General features: G+C 40.4%; 1 protein-coding gene across 1 annotated transcript in view; it reads right to left on the bottom strand.

Annotated features, from left to right (window-relative positions):
* LANCL3 (LanC like family member 3) overlaps positions 1–17,504 on the bottom strand; it is a gene marked incomplete at its 5' end in the record, with an annotated part of 50,628 nt that extends 33,124 nt beyond the window's left edge. The window contains 2 exon segments of the mRNA XM_084870843.1: positions 1,266–1,389; positions 17,451–17,504. Of these exon segments, the coding sequence (XP_084726969.1) occupies positions 1,266–1,389; positions 17,451–17,504 (178 nt within the window).
* Between the last annotated feature and the right edge of the window lie 1,560 nt (positions 17,505–19,064).

The raw sequence follows: 19,064 nt of genomic DNA, 5'->3' as shown, positions 1-19,064 counted from the left end.
ATCCCTTCTTTATTGATCAAAGTAGGGAGTTGGTAGATGAATGCCCCAGCTTTGGCTGGGACAATTCTGATGCATGTTCTATAAAATCTAAGAATCCCCAGTGGCACTTAGTCTCAGTTATCCACAATTGCTCATTACTACATACTCTCTTAACTTATTTGTCTACCCTGTCTCACTACCTCATTATTCTACCAACACTTTCTCCGATCACCTCCCAATTAAACCATTTTCATCTTGTCTCAAGGTCTGATTCCAAGGAAAGTTGGACAGGAACTTAAAATTTCTTTTAGAAAAACCTCAGAGAACTGCTGATCTATAGCTCATAGTTTATCAGCCATTTATTCATTAATTTGGGTACCCTAATTTTGTACAGGCTCCTGGTAAAGGTCACAAAGATAAAAGAAAGGCCTTATCCGGAAGGTACACAGAGCCCATTAAGGCAGTTGGACAGGTAAGTGACTAATTGTACAGTCCATGTAATAAGGGTTCCAATAGAAATGTGGCAGGGTAACATGATACGAGCCAATTTTGCTTCACTGCAAAACCTGAACTGGTGAACATTTCTCTAGAGAAGGTTCAATGAACCCATTTTCCCAAAGCACAAAATTTCTCAACAGATCAAATGATGTTTGAACAGAGTCTTGAAGTCTGGGTATAAGTATTACAGATAGATAAAGGGGTTAGAGGAAGTCAGACATTCTAAGTATAATAAAAGAAGCAGGCACAAAGATTAAGATATGAGAATATTTTGCTTATAGTATACTATGCTGGACAGAACTAGCAAGGGGGAGAAATAAAGTCTGAGTTTGGATAAGGTGATCTACAGAAGGCCTTCCAAGTTATGCTCAGAGGTAAGAGAGTAACTAATTTTCAGTCACATGCTCCATATTCAGCAGTCTTTTATTAACCCACTAATATTAAAACTTGACAATGTTAATGGCTGAATCCTATTTCCCTGTGCAGAGGCACAATTTGCAATAGGTGTATAAACTGTTCACAAACTCAGCAAAATTAGGCCAATGAACTCACAATATAGAATAAGGAAAGCAATTGTTAAAATAGCTACATTTACAGGTAGACTGGAAACAAAATTTAAACAAAATATTAAATTTTAATTTGTAAAATTGATCACTAATTGTTTTTAATGGCATTTTAATATATTTCTACTTAAATGAATAATGATGAGTTATTTCAAAAACAGATTTTCCAGTCTTTAGTCAATGCTGATATTAGAGACTCCATCTTTTGCCAGCACTTTCACTCACCCAAATATTCATATCTGTAGTAAGAATACATCAGAGGAAATGGTTTCCTCTTTTTCATGGCATATTGCTTTCCAGAGTCGAGAATTGCTTGGCAAATTGATTTGATCTGTGCTGGGGTCAGCACCTATGTAAGGAAATCAAGAAGCAGAAGTCAAATCACTATCTTTTTTTCCTTAGACACCGGATTTTCTTGCTTAAAAATCAAGGAGAATACCCCCCAAATATCTTTTCCTAGGTATATATAAGCTTTGCCAACCATAACTTTTTTTTTTTAACCATTGATTCTCTCCTTGTCATTTATCTACCCTCTTGAGAAAATTTGCTCAGAAAAGAACAAAGACAGGTCCTAACCAATCGTGCTTTAACTCCAGGTACATAGTGCAGGTCTGACTCAGACAATGGACATTCCATATGTGTCATTTAGACAGTGCTCATAAAGCCACAATTCTATGATAAGCTGCTGCCTGACAGACTCACTTGTGGCCTTTGGCATTCCTAAATGAAACCAAAGTCCAATAAGTACCAGAGCAAAATAGTTTTTTAAAAATATATATTTTTTTATTGATTTCAGAGAGGAAGGGAGGAGAGAGAGATAGAAACATCAATGATAAGACAGAATCATTGATAGCTGCTTCCTTCACACCCCGTACTGGGGATCGAACCTGCAACCCAGGCATGTGCCATTGGCCGGAATCGAACCTGGGACCTTTCAGTCCGAAGGCTGACACTCTATCCACTGAGTCAAGCTGGCTACGGTGCAAAATAACCTTTAATATCAAAATGATTCTGAATCAATTATAACTAAAATGCAATGATTTGCAGTTGTTATTATTTATTTCAATCTAACCACAGTAATTTTTAAGACTATAGAGATTAAAATGTTCTTAAGTCTACAAAGCACCAGTGAGTTTACTAGGATTATTAGAGGTCCAATGCACGAAATTTGTGCAAGGGTAGGCCTTTCTTCCTGACTGCTGGCTTCATGACTTCTTGGCCCTGCCCCCTGCCCACATCCACCTTGGCCTGGTGCTGCCCCATCTGCCACCACACACCCCTGGTTCCACAGTTCCATGGAGCCTCCCCAATCAATTGCCCAGGAGAGGGTGTTCTGGGCCTCCCTCTTTGAGGCGATTGAGGAACTCCCCAATTGATCACCCTGCTAGCTGGTGGCCTGGGCCTTCCTCTGTGGGGCAATCATGGGGCAATGGCAGGGCCCCCATAACCAATCTCATTGTACCTGCCTTGGCTGGCCTGGCCCCAAAGAGTGTCATAGAGTAGTTGTCCAGACCATCGTTCTGTAGTTTGGCCATTTGGTTGATTTGCATATTATGCTTTTATTATTGTAGACACTCAGGTTTGCAATGTTTTCTGCCTCACACTCTTCCTCTGGGCAGATCAGATGCTCCCTTTGGCACAATCCTGTGTCACCGCAATTGTTTGGTGTAGCACTTACCACCTGGTGTATTATGTCTCTCTCTACTAAACAATCAGTTATTTGAGGGCAAAGACTATGGCATCTCATCGTTTTGGTTTCCTAACACAGAAACTAGAAGGGTCTTTGGTAACTGATGAGTAAGTGCCATGTTTACTAGCATGATAGACAGAGCCCTCCCTCCTCTCTTTCCTTTATCCCCTCTCTAATCTCACCAGTCCATCCTTCTTTCCCTTCTTTCCACAATTATTTCTTAAACCTTTACTATAAGACAGAAAAGGCTACTCTAGATGCTGGAGAAGTTTAGCCTTGGCCTGATTGATTGAATCTGGGATCAAGGAAAAAGGAGGGTATTGGATTTTTTCCCCACCTTTAATTTTTTAAAAAAATAAGACTTTATTGTTCAGATTATTACAATTGTTCCTCTTTTTTTTCTCCCGATAGTTCCCCTCCACCTGGTTCCCACCCCACCCTATGCCCTTACCCCCCGACATTGTCCTCTTTGATAGGTGTTTAATTTTAGTCCAGTCTCTCCCCTTACCCCCACACCCACTTCCCCCAAGAATTGTCAGTCCACTCCCTTTCTATGCCCCTGATTCTATTATATTCACCAGTTTATTCTGATCATCATATTTTTTATTCACTTGATTTTTAGATTTTCTTGTTGATAGATATGTATTTGCTGTCACTTTGTTGTTCATAATTTTTATCTTTTATCATTTTTTTGTCCTCTTCTTAGAGAATACCCTTTAGTATTTAATATAATTCTGATTTGGTGGTGATGAACTCCTTTAGCTTGTTCTTGTCTGAGAGCTCTTTATCTGATCTTCAATTCTAAATGATAACTTTGCTGGATAGAATAATCTTGGTTGTAGGTTCTTACTATTCATCACTTTGAATATTTTCTGCCACTCCCTTCTGGCCTGCATAGTTTCTGTTGAGAAATCAGCTGACAGTTGTTTGGTTGCTCCCTTGTAGGCAATTAAATGTTTTTCTCTTGCGGCTTTTAATAGTCTCTGTCTTTTGCCCTTGGCATTTTAATTATGATGTGTCTTGGTGTGGTCCTCTTTGGATTCCTCCTGTTTTGGGTTCTGTGTGCTTCCTGGACTTGTAAGCCTATTTCTTTCACCAGGTAAGGGACATTTTCTGTCATTATTTCTTCAAATAGGTTTTCAGTATCTTGCTCTCTCTCTTCTTCTGGCACCCCAATAATTCTGATGTTGGTACACTTGAAGTTGTCCCAGAGGCTCCTTACAGTGTCTTCATATTTTTGGATTCTTTTTGCTTTTTGCTTTTTGCTTTTCCAGTTGGGTGTTTTTTGCATTTCAAATTTTTGACTTGATTCTTTGTATTCTCTAGTCTGCTGTTAGATCTATGTATAATATTTTTTATTTTAGCCAGTGTATGCTTAATTTCTAATTGGTCCATTTTCATATCTTTAAGGGTCTCACTAATTTTCTTGGAGGTTTTCTAGAAGATTCTTGAGTGACCTTATAACTGTGGTTTTGAACTCTATATCCTGTAGTTTGCTTCCCTCCATTTTGTTCATTTGTGACCTGTTTCTTTGTCTCCACATTTTAGTTGCTTCTCTGAGTTGATGAAGTGGCTTTGTGTGCTAGGTGTCCTATAGGGCACAGTGGCTCAGCCTCCACAGTTACCTGAGGTGGACACTCTTGGTGCACCCCTTCATGGGCTGTGTGCAGTCTTGTTGTAGGTAAGCCTTGATTCCTCTTGGTATCACTGGGCAGAATTGACCCCCATTCCAATTGGCTGTGAGGATCAGTTGTATCTATAATGGGAAAACTGCTGTGCTGGAAAAACCCTTATGGGGCAGGACTTGCTTCAGTGGGGCTTTAGTGCTCACTGAGTCTTCTCCCTGAGCATGTCTCTTATGGATCTGAAGAGTTGTAATCTGGTATGGTCTCACTATTACCACTGGGTGCACTGGTTCTTGGATCTCCAAGGAGGTGCAAGGTCATGCATTGCTCGAGGCCACCCAGCAGGAACTACAGAGATATCTGTAGATTCCTCATCTTAGTTTGGGGTTTGGAGGTGCCCAGATGAGGCACAGCTGTGAAACAATGCAGGCTGATGATGAGCCTTAGGCCTTCTTTTGGAAGATCTGGAGTTCTTTGACCCAGCTGCAGTTTGTTATGTTAGGTTGCAAAAGGCCAGGCCATTCATATGCAAATGCCTCTGCACACAGCCTGGGTTGGGTTGTAAATTGGGTTTGTGGTTTCAGAAAATCATGGGCAGTGCAAACAGCAATGGTTGCCAGTTGGCCCTGCCCCAGATAGGTCCCTGGGTCTCTGTGTCTGCAGCCCTATGCAGAAACAATGAACACTGCAACCACCACTGAGAGAAAGCCACCCTTGTGTTCCGGCCTGATGCCAGACAGTCCAGTTTCTCCCTGTATGAGTCTGAGTCCCCTGAGTCTCAGCTGGTACTGGAATTCAAAGCAGTCAGGAGTTTGTATCTCCCTTCCAATTGAAAAAGACAGTGTACCCAGTTGCCAGCCCGTTTCCATGTGCACCTCCATACCTTTGCTCTTCCTCACCTCTGCACCTCCTACCAATATAGATGCACTTTTCTCTTTCCTTCTTGTTGTAGAACTTCCATTCATCCAGCTTTCCCATGGTTCTAGATAGTATGTTTTTTTCTTTTAGCTGTAGTTTTGATGTGGTTGTGCTAGACAGCAAGTTCAGGTGTTTACTTATGCTGTCATCTTGGTTCCTCTGTATTGGACTTTTTACCTCTCTCCTAAGACATCAAATTTTATTTTCCTACCTGCTTTCTGCTATTAGACTCACTAATTCCATTTGAAATGAAATACTAATGACTTCTTAATTCATAACTTTCTCCTCTGATTTACCCAACATTAGAAGGGTAAGATATAATCTAGGTTTGGGCTTCCTGAAATCTAGTATTTAATTTGGAAAAGTAATTACATAAAGTGAAAGCTGTTCATTAATTAATTCTGCCAATGAACATTTACTGAGCTACTATTTCAGTAAGACCCCGTGCTAGGTATTGTAGGGGAAATTCTAGATAACCTAGGACAATTTTTTTTTTTTTACAGGGAACATACTAATCAGCACTGGAGAGGAAAAATAGAAAGAACAATTAAAGTTCATGAGCTTAGTGATGGAGAGAAACAGTATTGCAGAGTATAGCATGCAGACAATGAAGCACTGCTCAGCTTGGCTAGTATTTTAATGTCTGCTTGTTTTCTAACTTGTTGCTCAGAAACAATTTTGTTGTGGTTTTCTTTACCTAAATTTTCCTTTTATTAGCTACCAATTTTGTCTCTTAGGTTTACTCCTCCTTTCTGCCAAAAATTCCCAAACACCCTACCTTCTCATGCATTCCCAGTATCATTTCAGGGTTCAATCTCAGGTCTTTTCTTAGCTGAAAAACAAATTTCTCCTAAATTATTTCCTACTCTGCATCTTTTCAAATTACCACTAAACTTTTCATTTGCTATTAAAAATGTCTTACTCTTTAGGCCTCTATCAGTATCAACTGATCTTAGGTTTAGTCTTACTCAACTTGCTATCTGGCATCACCAGTCTCATATTGACTTATTCATCCTGGCTCACTCACAGAAACCTGCTAAACCCTGAAGGACATAGGAGTCTAACCTGGTCCTATCCCATATTTTCCTGGGACTATATCTGGCTCTTCAACTGAAGTTTGGTCCTATCTGCCAATATTGGTCTTGAATCTATGACAGGCAGTTTTTGTGATAGGAAAAGGTCACTGGATTTTTTGGGTATGTTGTCATTTGAATTACTAAAATTCTCCCTATTTGACTCCTGTGCCAATAATTGAAAACTGGATTATTCATTCCTCAGTTGAACATTATTCATCTCCCTCTCTCTCTCCCTCTCTCTCTCTCTCTCTCTCTCTCTCTCTCTCTCTCTCTCTCTCTCTCTCTCTCTCTCTCTCTCCACCTGATTGTTCTCAGAATAGAGAATGAGTTTATATTTCAAAACCTCCCCAGTCATGCATTATGCCTGGGTGGTTTCCTCTTATCTCTCTGAAACACTGTGAAAAACAAAGAGAAACGGAGCTTGTTCAGCTTGATAAAACTTTATCTCTGGGAACAGACAAGACCTACCCTTGGGTTTATTGGTCAGTAAATAAAAAGAGCGAAAATAATGCTTATTAAATGTGTGTGGAGGGGAACATTGAGGAAGAGCATGCTCTACTCTCCCAAAAAAGAAAACAATAAATAAGAAAGGAGATGAAATTAGAGCGGAGGGGCCTGCTCTTGTTCTCTCATTTGTCTGCTTTGCCAAACACTCCTCCATTTCCTGCTCCCAGAACATAGAATCACATGTGAGTACACACAGTTTCTCCAAGAAGATGGCCTCTGTGCATTTGAAAGAATCTGAGGCCCTGGGAATGAGGAAATGTCAATGCCAGTGGGGGAAAAGTGACTGGGGATGGCAGAGAGGGGCTCCCTGCTCATAAGCCTTTCTCAAAACAAACTCAAATCTCCTTCCCTGAATGTGGGGCACTTACTATGCATGTGTCGATATCTTAGATGGATTTGGTTCTTTAAATAATATATATATATATATATATATATATATATATATATATATATATATATATATTTTTTATCACTTAGAGATGTCTCCCATTTACCTCCCTTTACCTCATCCTCTCAGTCCCTGTCCCCCTGCAGCTCCTCACCACACTATTGCTTGTGTCCATGAGCTATACATATGAGTATACTAGAGACTCAGTGCATGAAATTTGTGCATGGGGGGGGCGGGGTTCCCCTCAGCCCAGACTGCACCCTCTCCAATCTGGGACCCCTTGGAGATGTCCAACTGCCAAGTTAGGCCCAATACTAAACTGGCAGTTGGACATCCCTCACAATCCTGGACTGCTGGCTCCTAATTGCTCACCTGCTTGTCTGCTTGGTTGTCCCTAACTGCCCCTCCTTCCCCACTGCTGGTCATGTCGCCCCAACTGCTCCATCTGCTGGCCTGGTCACCCTCAACTGCACCCTCCCACCTCCCTGGCTGCTGCTAACTGCACCCCCCCCCCCCCTGCAGCTGGCCTGGTTGCCTCTTACTGCCCCACTTGCAGGCCTGGTTGCCCCCAACTGCCTCCCTCTGCCAGCCTGTTTGCCCCTAATTTCCCCCACCCCTGCTGGCTTGGTTGCCCCCAACTGCTCCCCTAACTCGCCTAGTCACCACTTGCCAACCTAATTGCCCCTTCTGCCCCCCCCCACCCCCCCGCTTGCCTGGTCACCTCCAACTACACCCCCCACCAGACTGGTTGCTGCTAACTGCCTCCCCCATTGGCCTTGTTGCCTCTTACTGCCCCACCTGCTGGCCTGGTTGCCCCCAACTGCCCCTCTCCCACTGGCCTAGTTGCCCCTCACTGCACCCCTTGCCAGACTAATCACTCCCAACTGCCCTCCTATGCCAGCCTGGTTGCCCCCAACTTTCTCCCCTGCTGGCCTGGTTACCCCCAAATGCAACCACCCTCCCCATCGGCCTGGTCACTTCATGCAGCCAGCTTGTTCAGTCTTTTGGTAATCCCTCACTAACCCCCCTGCTGGCCTGGCTGCCCCACACAGCCTGCTTATTCAGTTGCTTGGTTTTCCCTCAATAATCCCCTTACCAACCTGGTTGTAGGCAGCCATCTTGTGAGGGTGTGAGGGTCAATTTGCATATTACCTTTTTATATATAGGATAAGTTCTTTGGTTTATCTCTTCTTATTCCCCTACCCCCACATCAAGGTATGTCAGTCTTTTCCATGCCTTCATACTTCCGGTCTTATTTTATTGGTCAATTCATTTTGATCATTAATTTGATCCACAAACAAGTGAAGTCATGGGATATTTGTCTTTCTCAGATTGGCTTATTTCACTTAGAATAATATTATCTAAGTACACTCATGCCATCCCACAGGATAAGACTCTCTTTTTTATACCTTCATAGTATTCCATTGTGTAAATGTCCCACAGCATTTTGTATCCATTCATCTATTGATGGGAACTTGGACTACTGTAAATAATACTGCTATAAAGATAGAGGTGCATATATTCTTTCTTATTGGTGGTTTTCTTTTCTTAATTTTTTTTTCTGTGTGTGTGTGTGTGTGTGTGTGTGTGTGTGTGTGTGTGTGTGTTTAAGGATATATTCCCAGAAGCAGGTCAAATGGAACCGTCATTTTTAATTTTTTGAGGAAATTCCATACTGTTTTCCACAGGGGCTGCACCAAACTTCATTTCCACCAGCAATGAACTAGTGTTCCCCCTGCCCCCATCCTCACCAGCATGTTTGTTGATTTTTTCATGATAGCTAATCTGACAGGTATGAGGTGATATCCCATTGTGGTTTTAATTTCCATTTTTTTCCTGATGATTATGGACTTGGAAAATTTTCACATATGTCTCTTGGCCATTTGTATGACCCCCTTGGAGAAATGTCTATGCAGGTATTCTGACCATTTTGTAATTGGGTTGTCTTTCTTTGGTTGAGCTGTATGAGTGCTTTATATATTTTGGATATTAAACCCTTATCAGATGTATAATAGGCAACTATGTTCTCCCATACAGTGGGCTCCCTTTTGCATTGTGATGGTGGTTTCTTTTGCTGTGCAAAAGCTTTTTATTTTGATATAGTCCAATTTATTTATTGTTTTCTTTATTTCATTTTCCATAGGAGATATATCTGTAAAAATTCTGCTACCTTAGATGCCTGAGATTTTACTGTGTATGTTTTATTCTAAAATTTTTATGGTTTCATGTCTTACATTTAAGTCTTTTATCCATTTTTAGTTTATTATTGTGTATGGTATAAGCTGGTGGTCTATTTTCATCTTTTTGCATGTGTATTCCTAGTTTTCCCAACTCCTTTTGTTGAAAAAGCTGTATTTACACTATTATATGTTCTTGCCTACTTTGTCAAACATTAATTGACCATAATAATGTGGGTCAATTTCTGAGCTTTCTGCTTTGATCCATTGGTCTATATTCCTGTTCTTGGATTTTTGGATTATAATGGCTTTGTAGTATAGTTTGATATCTGGTATTGTGATCCCTCCAACTTCATACTTCTTCCTCAAGATTGCTGCAACTATTCAGGGTCTTTTATTGTTCCAATATAAATTTTTGGTTTATTTGTTCTGATTTTTGTGAATTATGTGTTAATATTTTAATGGGAATTACATTGAATCTATAGATTACATTGAGTAGTATATACATTTAAATTGTGTTAATTTTCCCAATCCATTAACATGGAGTATATTTCCATTTTTTTTTTGTATCTTCCTCTAGTTCTTTTTTTTTTTTATACTGTTCTATAGTTTTTCAAGTATAGGTCTTTTACCTCCTTGTTTAAGTTTATTCCTACATATCTTATTTTTTTACTGTTGCAGTGGTAAATAGGATTGCTTTTTAGTTTATCTTTCAGAGAGTTCATTATTAGTGCATAAAAAGCCATCAATTTTTACGTGTTGATTTTTTATCCTGCTACCTTGCTGAATTATTTTATTAAGTTCAGTAGTTTCCTGGTGAAATCTTTAGGACTTTCTATGTACAATATCATGTCATCTTCAAATAATGAGAGTTTTACCTCCTCTTTTCCAATTTGGATGCCTTTTATTTCTTTTTCTTGTCTAATTACTGTGGCAAAGACTTCCAGTACAATGTTGAATAAGATTGCTAAAAGCAAACATCCTTGTCTTGTTCCTGTTTTTAAGGATAACACTTTTAGTTTTTGCCCAGTGAGTATGATACTGGGCTTAGGTTTTTCATATATGGCTTTTATTATATTGAGCTATGATCCCTCTTTACATCTTACTGAAAGTTTTTATCAGAAAAGAGTGCTGGATTTTGTTGTATGCTTTTTCTGAATCTATTAGTATGACCACATGGCCTTTATCTTTCAACTAATGGCCCAGTGCACAGATTTGTGCACATAGAAAGGAAAATAATTGGAAGAAATCTTTTAATATTTATTATAATATTGGATTTTGTATTCCACATGCTCCATGTACCATATTTGATTTTATAATTTGAAAAAGTAGAGGGCACTGGTATTCATTAGAAATTTCTGCCTTAACTATATGGTCAATGTCATGTTCCATTCATAATTTGGATTCATTATCTAATGGCAATAATATGTGAGCAAGAGGGAGTCCGTGTTCCTGAAATTCAATGACATGAATTTTAGCTGTAACTTTACCAAATAAATTGAATTTACATATATAATTTAAAAGAACATTCAGCTTAATATTAAAAACCCTGGCTACCAAATCAGGTCTGTTTTCAACTTTTTGTCAGCGTTATAGTAAATTATTTGTAATATCTGCCCATTTTGGGTTGCATGTCATGGTTATGAATAAACTGGGCTTGCCATACTTCATTAAAATTGCGATAACATCCTGATATCACTGCTGCATATCTCTGGGACTACTTTCAAAAGACGATGGAAGTATAATTTTACCAACTGGCACACTGTGATTTGCAGATCTAAATGTGAGATAATCCATGAAACCTCTATACTTTCCAACTCTCTACTTAGATTGGTTTGCTTTAATGAAAATGATCTGTTTGGCTTCCATTTTTGAATACGAATAAACAATATACTGCTGAGTTAATTTTCTTGCATTTAAAATAGGATTGAATGTGTCCTAGACAGAGAGATGAAATCCATAATATTGCATTTGTGTGACTCCTGTCCTTACATTTTGTCTGGTACTATTGTTGATTACACTGTTGTCTCTGAGTCTTGATGCAATATCTGTTCCCCAGCCTTATTCACCATGTGGAAAAAGAATAGGATACATTAGTGCATCTAATGTAGGAAACAGAGTACTGATTTATTTAATTTTAGTGGCATTTGGATTATTGGGATCTTGTTTACAATGAATGAGCAGGTCCCTTTCCAAAGAAGGTTCTCCCTCTTCATTTCTGAATATCATGGCAATTTTGGTTACACTGGGATAATTATATCTACTCAGATCACTATTATGATTATATTTAATTGCCATTGTTACTTCCATTGGAGCAATACCTTTCACTTCTGCTTCAGATTGGGCTTCCTTTTCTATCTTGTGGAGCATCCTGTATGATTTTATTAATTTGTTTATTTCATGCATGAGATTATTGATGTTGATCATGAGTATTTCTGAGCAACCTTGGTTTTCTGACATTGCTAATCTTTTACTTGTCACTTCAACGGTGTTTAAAATGTAAAGTTGAGAAAACTTCTGAGAAATATCATCTGAAGGATGTAAATTTCCAGTACAGTGATAAACTCGACCATGTATTCTCAAACAGTATGATCCATAGCCTCATGGTGATGCGATATTTGTACCCATTGAAGCAAAAGCAAAAGACCTATTTATGGAACAAATATTTTCCATAAAATTTTTACTGTCAAAATCTTCATTTATCATTAATTTTTAATAATGTTCCAGGTATTCTGGAAAATTTATATTATTTGGATAAACTTTACCTTTGCTGCAACATCAAGTAAATTTTCCATCAGATGGTTTTTCATTGGAGAAATTTAGTGATAGGCAAAATTGACATGTAACAGTCATTACACCACAGTATGTTCAATAATTGCATTCTCATTTACTTCATTTACAGGCAGTTCCCACCAGTATTGGTAGTACTTGTTGATGACAGTTTTACAGACATATTCTGTTGATGCCACTTTCTTTTGGTAGCAGAGGCATGTTGTGCCAATAGTTGGTCTTCAGACATTTTCTGTTGATAATGCCAATTTCTTTTAGCTGCAGAGGTACAATTGGGGCTGACTGGCTGGGGAGGGACCATGGGAGATTGGCCTGCTTTGAAGGGACTGCAGGAGAACTTCAGGGTGTGTCCAGCCTCCATCTTGTCCCTGAAGCCCCAGCTCATGCCCCCAGCCTTGCAGTCCTGCAGCCCCACCTGTCACCCTTCTTGGGCCTGGTGCCACCCACTCACCTGTTACACCATCCCACCACAGTCTCACTCTTGTCAGGACCCACTGAGGCTGGCAGTGCCTCCACTGATGCTGACTGCCAGCGCTGCATTGCCAACACCTGCCATGTTCTTCACTGCTCCCTGGTGGTTAGGGCATGTCATAGCGAGCAGCAATTGAACTCTCAGTCTTCTGGTCAAACTCCCAAGGGGGCAATTTGCATATTAAGCATATATATATATATATATATATATATATATATATATATATATATATATATATATACACATACATATATATGTGTGTGTGTGTGTGTGTGTGTGTGTGTGTGTGTGTGTGATGAATCACATTTATTGATTTGCAAATATTGTACCAGCCTTGCATCCCTAGAATAAATCCCACTTGATCATGGTGTATAATTTTCTTAATATATTGCCGGATCCAGTTTACTAATATTTTTAGAGGATTTTTAGCATCTGTGTTCATCAGGGATATTGGCCTGTAACTTAGTTTCTTTGTAGTGTCTTTATATAGTTTTGGAATTAGGTTAATGCTGGCCTCATAAAAAGAGCTTGGAAGGGTTCCTTCATCTTGAGTTTTTTTGGAATAGTTTGAGGATAGATATTAGTTCTTTGAATGTTTGGTAAAATATTCTAGTAAATCCATCCAGTCTAGAACTTTGGTTTGCTGAGAGTTTTAAAATTACTGCTTCAATTTCATCAGTTGTTATCTGTTTTGTTTTGTTTTTTCATTCTTTCTTGTTGAGTTGGAAAGACTGTATGTTTCTAGAAATTTGTTCATTTTGGCCAACTTGTCCAGTTTGTTGGCATAGTATTGTTGTCTTCAGTATTTGCTTACAATCCTTTGTATTTATGGAGTCCGTTGTTTTATTTCCTCTTTAATTTCTTGCTTGATTTATTTGGGTCCTCTCTTTTGTTTCTTGATGAGTCTGGCTAGGGTTCATCAATATTATTTATGTTTTCAAAACACCAGCTCTTGAGGCCCGGAGTGGCCAGGCCCAGAGCAGCTGGGCCCAGAGCAGCTGGGTCGGGAGCAACAGCAGCCAACCCCGGAGCAGCCAGGCCTGGAGAAGCCGGGCCCAGAGCAGCCGGGTCAGGAGCAGCCAGGCCCAGAGCAGCTGGGTCGGGAGCATCCACGCCCGGAGCAGCAGCAGCCAGGCCCGAAGCAGCCAGGCCGGGAGCGGCCAGGCCTGGAGAGGCTGGGCCCGGAGCAGCCGGGCCCAGAGCAGCCAGGTAAGGAGCAGCCAGGCCCAGAGCAGCAGCAGCCAGGCTGGGAGCAGCCAGGCCTGAAGCAGCCGGGCCCGGAGCAGCCGGGCCCAGAGCAGCCAGGTAAGGAGCAGCCAGGCCCAGAGCAGCAGCAGCCAGGCCAGGAGCGGCCAGGCCTGGAGAGGCTGGGCCCTGAGCAGCCGGGCCCAGAGCAGCCGGGTCGTGAGCATCCAGGCTCGGAGCAGCAGCAGCCAGGTCCAGAGCGACAGCAGCCAGGCCCGTAGCAGCTGGGCTCAGAGCAGCAATGGCCAGGCCCAGAGAAGTCAGGCTGGGAGTGGCCAGGCCGGGAGCGGCCAGGCCAGAAGCAGCCAGGCCCAGAGCAGCTGGGCCCAGAGCAGCTGGGTCGGGAGCATCCACACCCGGAGCAGCAGCAGCCAGGCCCGGAGCATCCAGGCTGGGAGCGGCCAGGCCTGGAGAGGCTGGGCCCGGAGCAGCCTGGCCCAGAGCAGCCAGGTAAGGAGCAGCCAGGCCCAGAGCAGCAGCAGCCAGGCCGGGAGCAGCCAGGCCTGAAGCAGCCGGGTCAGGAGCAGCCAGGCCCAGAGCAGCTGGGTCGGGAGCATCCAGGCCCAGAACAGCAGCAGCCAGGCCCGGAGCATCCAGGCCAGGAGTGGCCAGGCCCGGAGAGGCTGGGCCCTGAGCAGCCGGGCCCAGAGAAGCCGGGTCGGGAGCATCCAGGCCCGGAGCAGCAGCATCCAGGCCCGGAAAGGCAGCAACCGGGCCCCAAGCAGCAGCGGCCAGACCCGGAGCAGCTGGTTGTGGAGTGGCCCGGAGCAACAGAGGCCAGGCCTGGAGCAACCGGGCCAGTAACAGCTCACTCCTCAGCTGCCCATACCCCAGGGCTGCTTCTCAGACATGGCTGGAAACTTTTGGGGGAACTTGAGGATCTGCTGAATCAAGTGATGAAGGCTTAGATCTGGATGTGTTGAGTTAGTATAGCGCTGGGATGTTGATCTGTGAGTGCCTTGTGTGGGGTCTGGATGAGGTTGGTTGATCTATTTGGAAGTGTCTTTTGTGTGAAGCTTATCCTTGGGCATGGGTATTATTGATTTGAGAAAATGCTAAGTCATTGATTTACTACCTGAAAAATTTAAAGTTCTGAAAGTTTAAGGTCTCTTGCCAAAAAGAGGTTTTAAAGCTAACACTTTAATTTTAATGGAGAAAAGGGAGGACAAGCCCTTCCCACCCAGAACAGGTAATCCAATTCCAGCCAGCAGCTATCTTTAAACAATGTGTTCATTTACATTTGAATGGCTATGCCTTTTGATAGCCCAAGGGCAAGTTTACATGTAAACAAGCTTGCTTCTCAGTTCCCAGGGCAGAAAAAACAAGGTTTAAAATTATTAGATTTTAAAATTTATTCTTAAAAATATAAAAGTTTATTAATTAAAAAAAAGGAAATTAAAAAACCTGATGAACAATATTAACTATTGATTATAATAGAATCAGAGATATGGGAGGGGAGTGGACTGACAATTCTCAGGGGAAAAGGGGAGTGGTGGATGTGGGAAGAGACTGAACATAAACTGTGCACCTATGGATGAGGACAATGGGGGGTGGGGAAAGGGCAGAGGGTGGGATGGGAACCTGGTGGAGAGGGGAAGAAATGAGGAAACTTTGTAATAACATGAACAATAAAGATTGATAAAAAACAAAAAAACAAAAAACAACAACCAGCTCTTGGATTAATTAATCTTTTATACTGTTCTTAATTCTCTATGTCATTTATTTCTGCTCCAATCTTTATTATTTCCTTCCTTCTACCTTCTCTGGGCTTTTCTTGCTGTTCTCTTCTAATTCATTTAGTTGTAGGATTAAATAGTTTTATTAGTACTTTTTCTTATTTTTTGAGGTAGGCCTGTAGTGCTATGAACTTCCCTCTACAGACTGCTTTCACCATGTCCCATAGGTATTGTGTAGTTTTGTGTTCATTTTCATTTGTTTCCAGGACATTTTCAATTCCTTGCTTGATCTCATTAATAACCCATTCATTATTTAATAACATGTTATTTAGCCTCCATGTATTTGAGTATTTTTGAGTTTTTTTCATGCCATTGTTGTCTAAGAAGGTGCTTGGTATTATATCCATTTTTTTTTTCAATTCATGTACTCATTTTGTGTCCTAACATTTGGTTTATATTTTAAAATATTCCATGTGTGCTTGAGGAGAATTTATATTTTGTTGCTTTGTGGTGAAATGTTCTTTAAATATATATTAGATACATATAATCTAGTGTGTCATTTAAAGCCTCTGTTTCCTAGTTCATTTTTTTGTCTGGAATATCTAACCAGTGGTGTCAGTGTGGTTTTGAAGTCCCCTACTATGACTGTATTTCTCTTAATCTCTCCCTTAAACTCTATCAAGAGTTTTTTTGTTTTTTTTTTATGAACTTGGGTGCTCCTATACTGGGTGCATACATCTTTACAATAGTTATATTTTCTTAATGAATCATTCCCTTTAGTATTATGAAGTGACCTTCTTTTTCTCTTGTTATGGCCTTTGTTTTGAAATCTATTTTTGTTTTATGAGTATTGCTACCCCATCTTTTTTTTTTCCTTTACATTTGCATGGAATATATTTTTCCCTTCCTTCACTCTCAGCTTGTGTGTATCTTTTGTTCTGAGGTGGGTCTCTTGTAGAGAGCATATATATGGGTCTTGTTTTTTTATCCATTCAATCACCCTATGTGTTTTGACTAGAGCATTTAATGCATTTACACTTAACGTTATTATTGGTAGTATTTATTTACTGCCATTGCTATTTTCTTTATGTGTATGATCCTTTCTCCTTTTCTTCTTCTTCTTCTTTTTAAACAATCCCTTTAACATTTCTTGCATTGCTGGTTTTGTGGTATTGTACTCCTTTAACTTTTTTTATCTGGAAAACTTTTATTTCACCTTAAATTGTAAATGATAACCATGCTGCTTATAGTAGTTCTGGATTTACACCCTTGCTTTTCATTACTTTGAATACTTCCTGCCATTCCCTTCTTTCCTGAAGTGTTTTTATTGAGAAATCAGCTGTCATTCTAATGGGAACTCCTTTGTAGATAATTTCCTGTCTCTCTCTTGCTTCATTTAAGAGTCTTTCTTTATTTTTAATATTTGCCATTTTGATTATGATGTGTCTAGTTGTTGGATTTCTTTGCGTTCATCTTGAATGGGACTCTGTACCTCCTGAACATGAGTGACATTTTTCTTCACCAAGGTTGAGAAAGTTTCCTGTCATTATTTCTTTAAACATATGCTCTGTTCTTTTCTCACCCTCTTCCCCATCTGGTATTTCTATAATGCAGATGTCATTCTGTTATGTTTCATGTTATCCTAGTACTCCCTTAAGCTATCTTCCTGCTTTTTCATTCTTCTCTCTATTTTCTGCTCTAATTGGGTATTTATTTCTACCTTGTCTTCCAAATCAGTGGTTCAATTCTCTGCTCTATCCAAACTACTTTTAATGCCTTCCAGTGTATTTTTATGTTAGATATATTATTCTTCATTTTTTTTTGTCTGGTTCATGTTTTCTATTACCTTTTTTACGCTGCTGTAATTTCCACTAAGTTCCTTAAGCATCTTTATAACCATTGCTTTGAAGTCTGTGTCTGAGAGTTTGCTTGTCTACATCTCATTTAGTTTTTTTTTTTTTTTTGGAGATTCCTTCTTTTCTCTCATTTGTGGTTTGTTTCTTTGTTCCCCATTTTAGCCAGTCTCTGTATTTTCTTCTATATATTAGGTATAATGGTTATGCCTCCCAGTATCAGTGGGTTGGCCTAATGAAAAAAGTGTCTTGAGGGGTACAGTGGTGCAGTCTCTGTGTTAACCTGAGCTGGATGCATTATTTGTTGTTTCATGTTGTAATTGGGATTTGATTTTTGATGTCCCATTTATGGGAGGGATCTCCTCTCCAACTTGTTGCCAGTGAAGTTTAACCCCAATGTCCTCATGTCAGCTGTTACACAGGTGCTGATATATCAGAACAAAACACAGTTGGGCCAAACAAAAGTACCCGAAAATCAATCTACTCAATTAAACAACAACAGGAAAGACTAAAAAGGAAAAAAGAAGAGAAATCAAAGCAAAGAAAAAAAAATGAAAGAATATTAAAACACACATGACTAAAGACTAAGAAGGGATTTTTAAAATATATATACTTTATTGATTTTTTTACAGAGAGGAAGGGAGAGAGATAGAGAGCCAGAAATGTCGATGAGAGAGAAACATCGACCAGCCGCCTTCTGCACACCTCCCACTGGGGATGTGCCCGCAACCAACGTACATGCCCCTGACCGGAATCGAACCTGGGACCTTTCAGTCCGCAGACCGACGTTCTACCACTGAGCCAAACCGGCTTTGGCAAGAAGGGATTTTTTTTTAAATATATTTTATTGATTTTGTACAGAAAGGAAGGGAGAGGGATAGAGAGTTAGAAACATCGATGACAGAGAGTCATCGATCAGCTGCCTCTTGCACACCCCCTACTGGGGATATGCCCGCAACCAAGATACATGCCCTTGACAGGAATCGAACCTGGGACCTTTCAGTCCCCAAGCCGACGCTCTATCCATTGAGCCAAACCGGTTTCGGCAGATTTTTTTTTTTTTTAAATGGAGAATGAAGAAGATGAAAAAGTGGCTACCTGGGAGCAAAGAAAGATAGAAAGGAACAGAAAATAAGCAAAATAATAATAATTAATTTAATATGTCAATAATGGCTATAAGATATAGATAGAAAAAGTAAAACAAAATAAAATGAGGTAAATTAATAATAAGAAGAAGAATTGGCAAAAGTAAAATAAAATCAAAAGGAAGAGAGAAATTAGAGATATGCAAGAAAAAAAAGAGAAGAAAGAAAAAAGGGGGGAGGGAACAAACACTAAAAATTAAAAACCAAAAATTCCACTCACACATACACAGAACAAAAAACAAAACTAACTGTATACACTAACTCACTGAAAAAAAAACCTTTGGGTCTGCTCTTTGTGAAGCTTGCTGAATTTTGCTCTAATGTTGTTGAATCTGGTCCCTTGGTGCATCTATCCTGGGCCCCCTGGAAGCTTCTCTAGTGCAGGTCAATGTGAATTACTGTCCCTTTCTGGCCTTGGGCAACATGACTGAGGTCTTAGGGGTTGAAGCCCCTAGTAGTCCA

Source organism: Pipistrellus hanaki, assembly GCF_964339955.1.
Source record: "Pipistrellus hanaki genome assembly, chromosome: X".
NCBI lineage: Eukaryota > Metazoa > Chordata > Mammalia > Chiroptera > Vespertilionidae > Pipistrellus > Pipistrellus hanaki.
The sequence above is the reverse complement of the archived record's forward strand: the minus strand, read 5'-3'. Positions and strand labels throughout refer to the sequence as shown.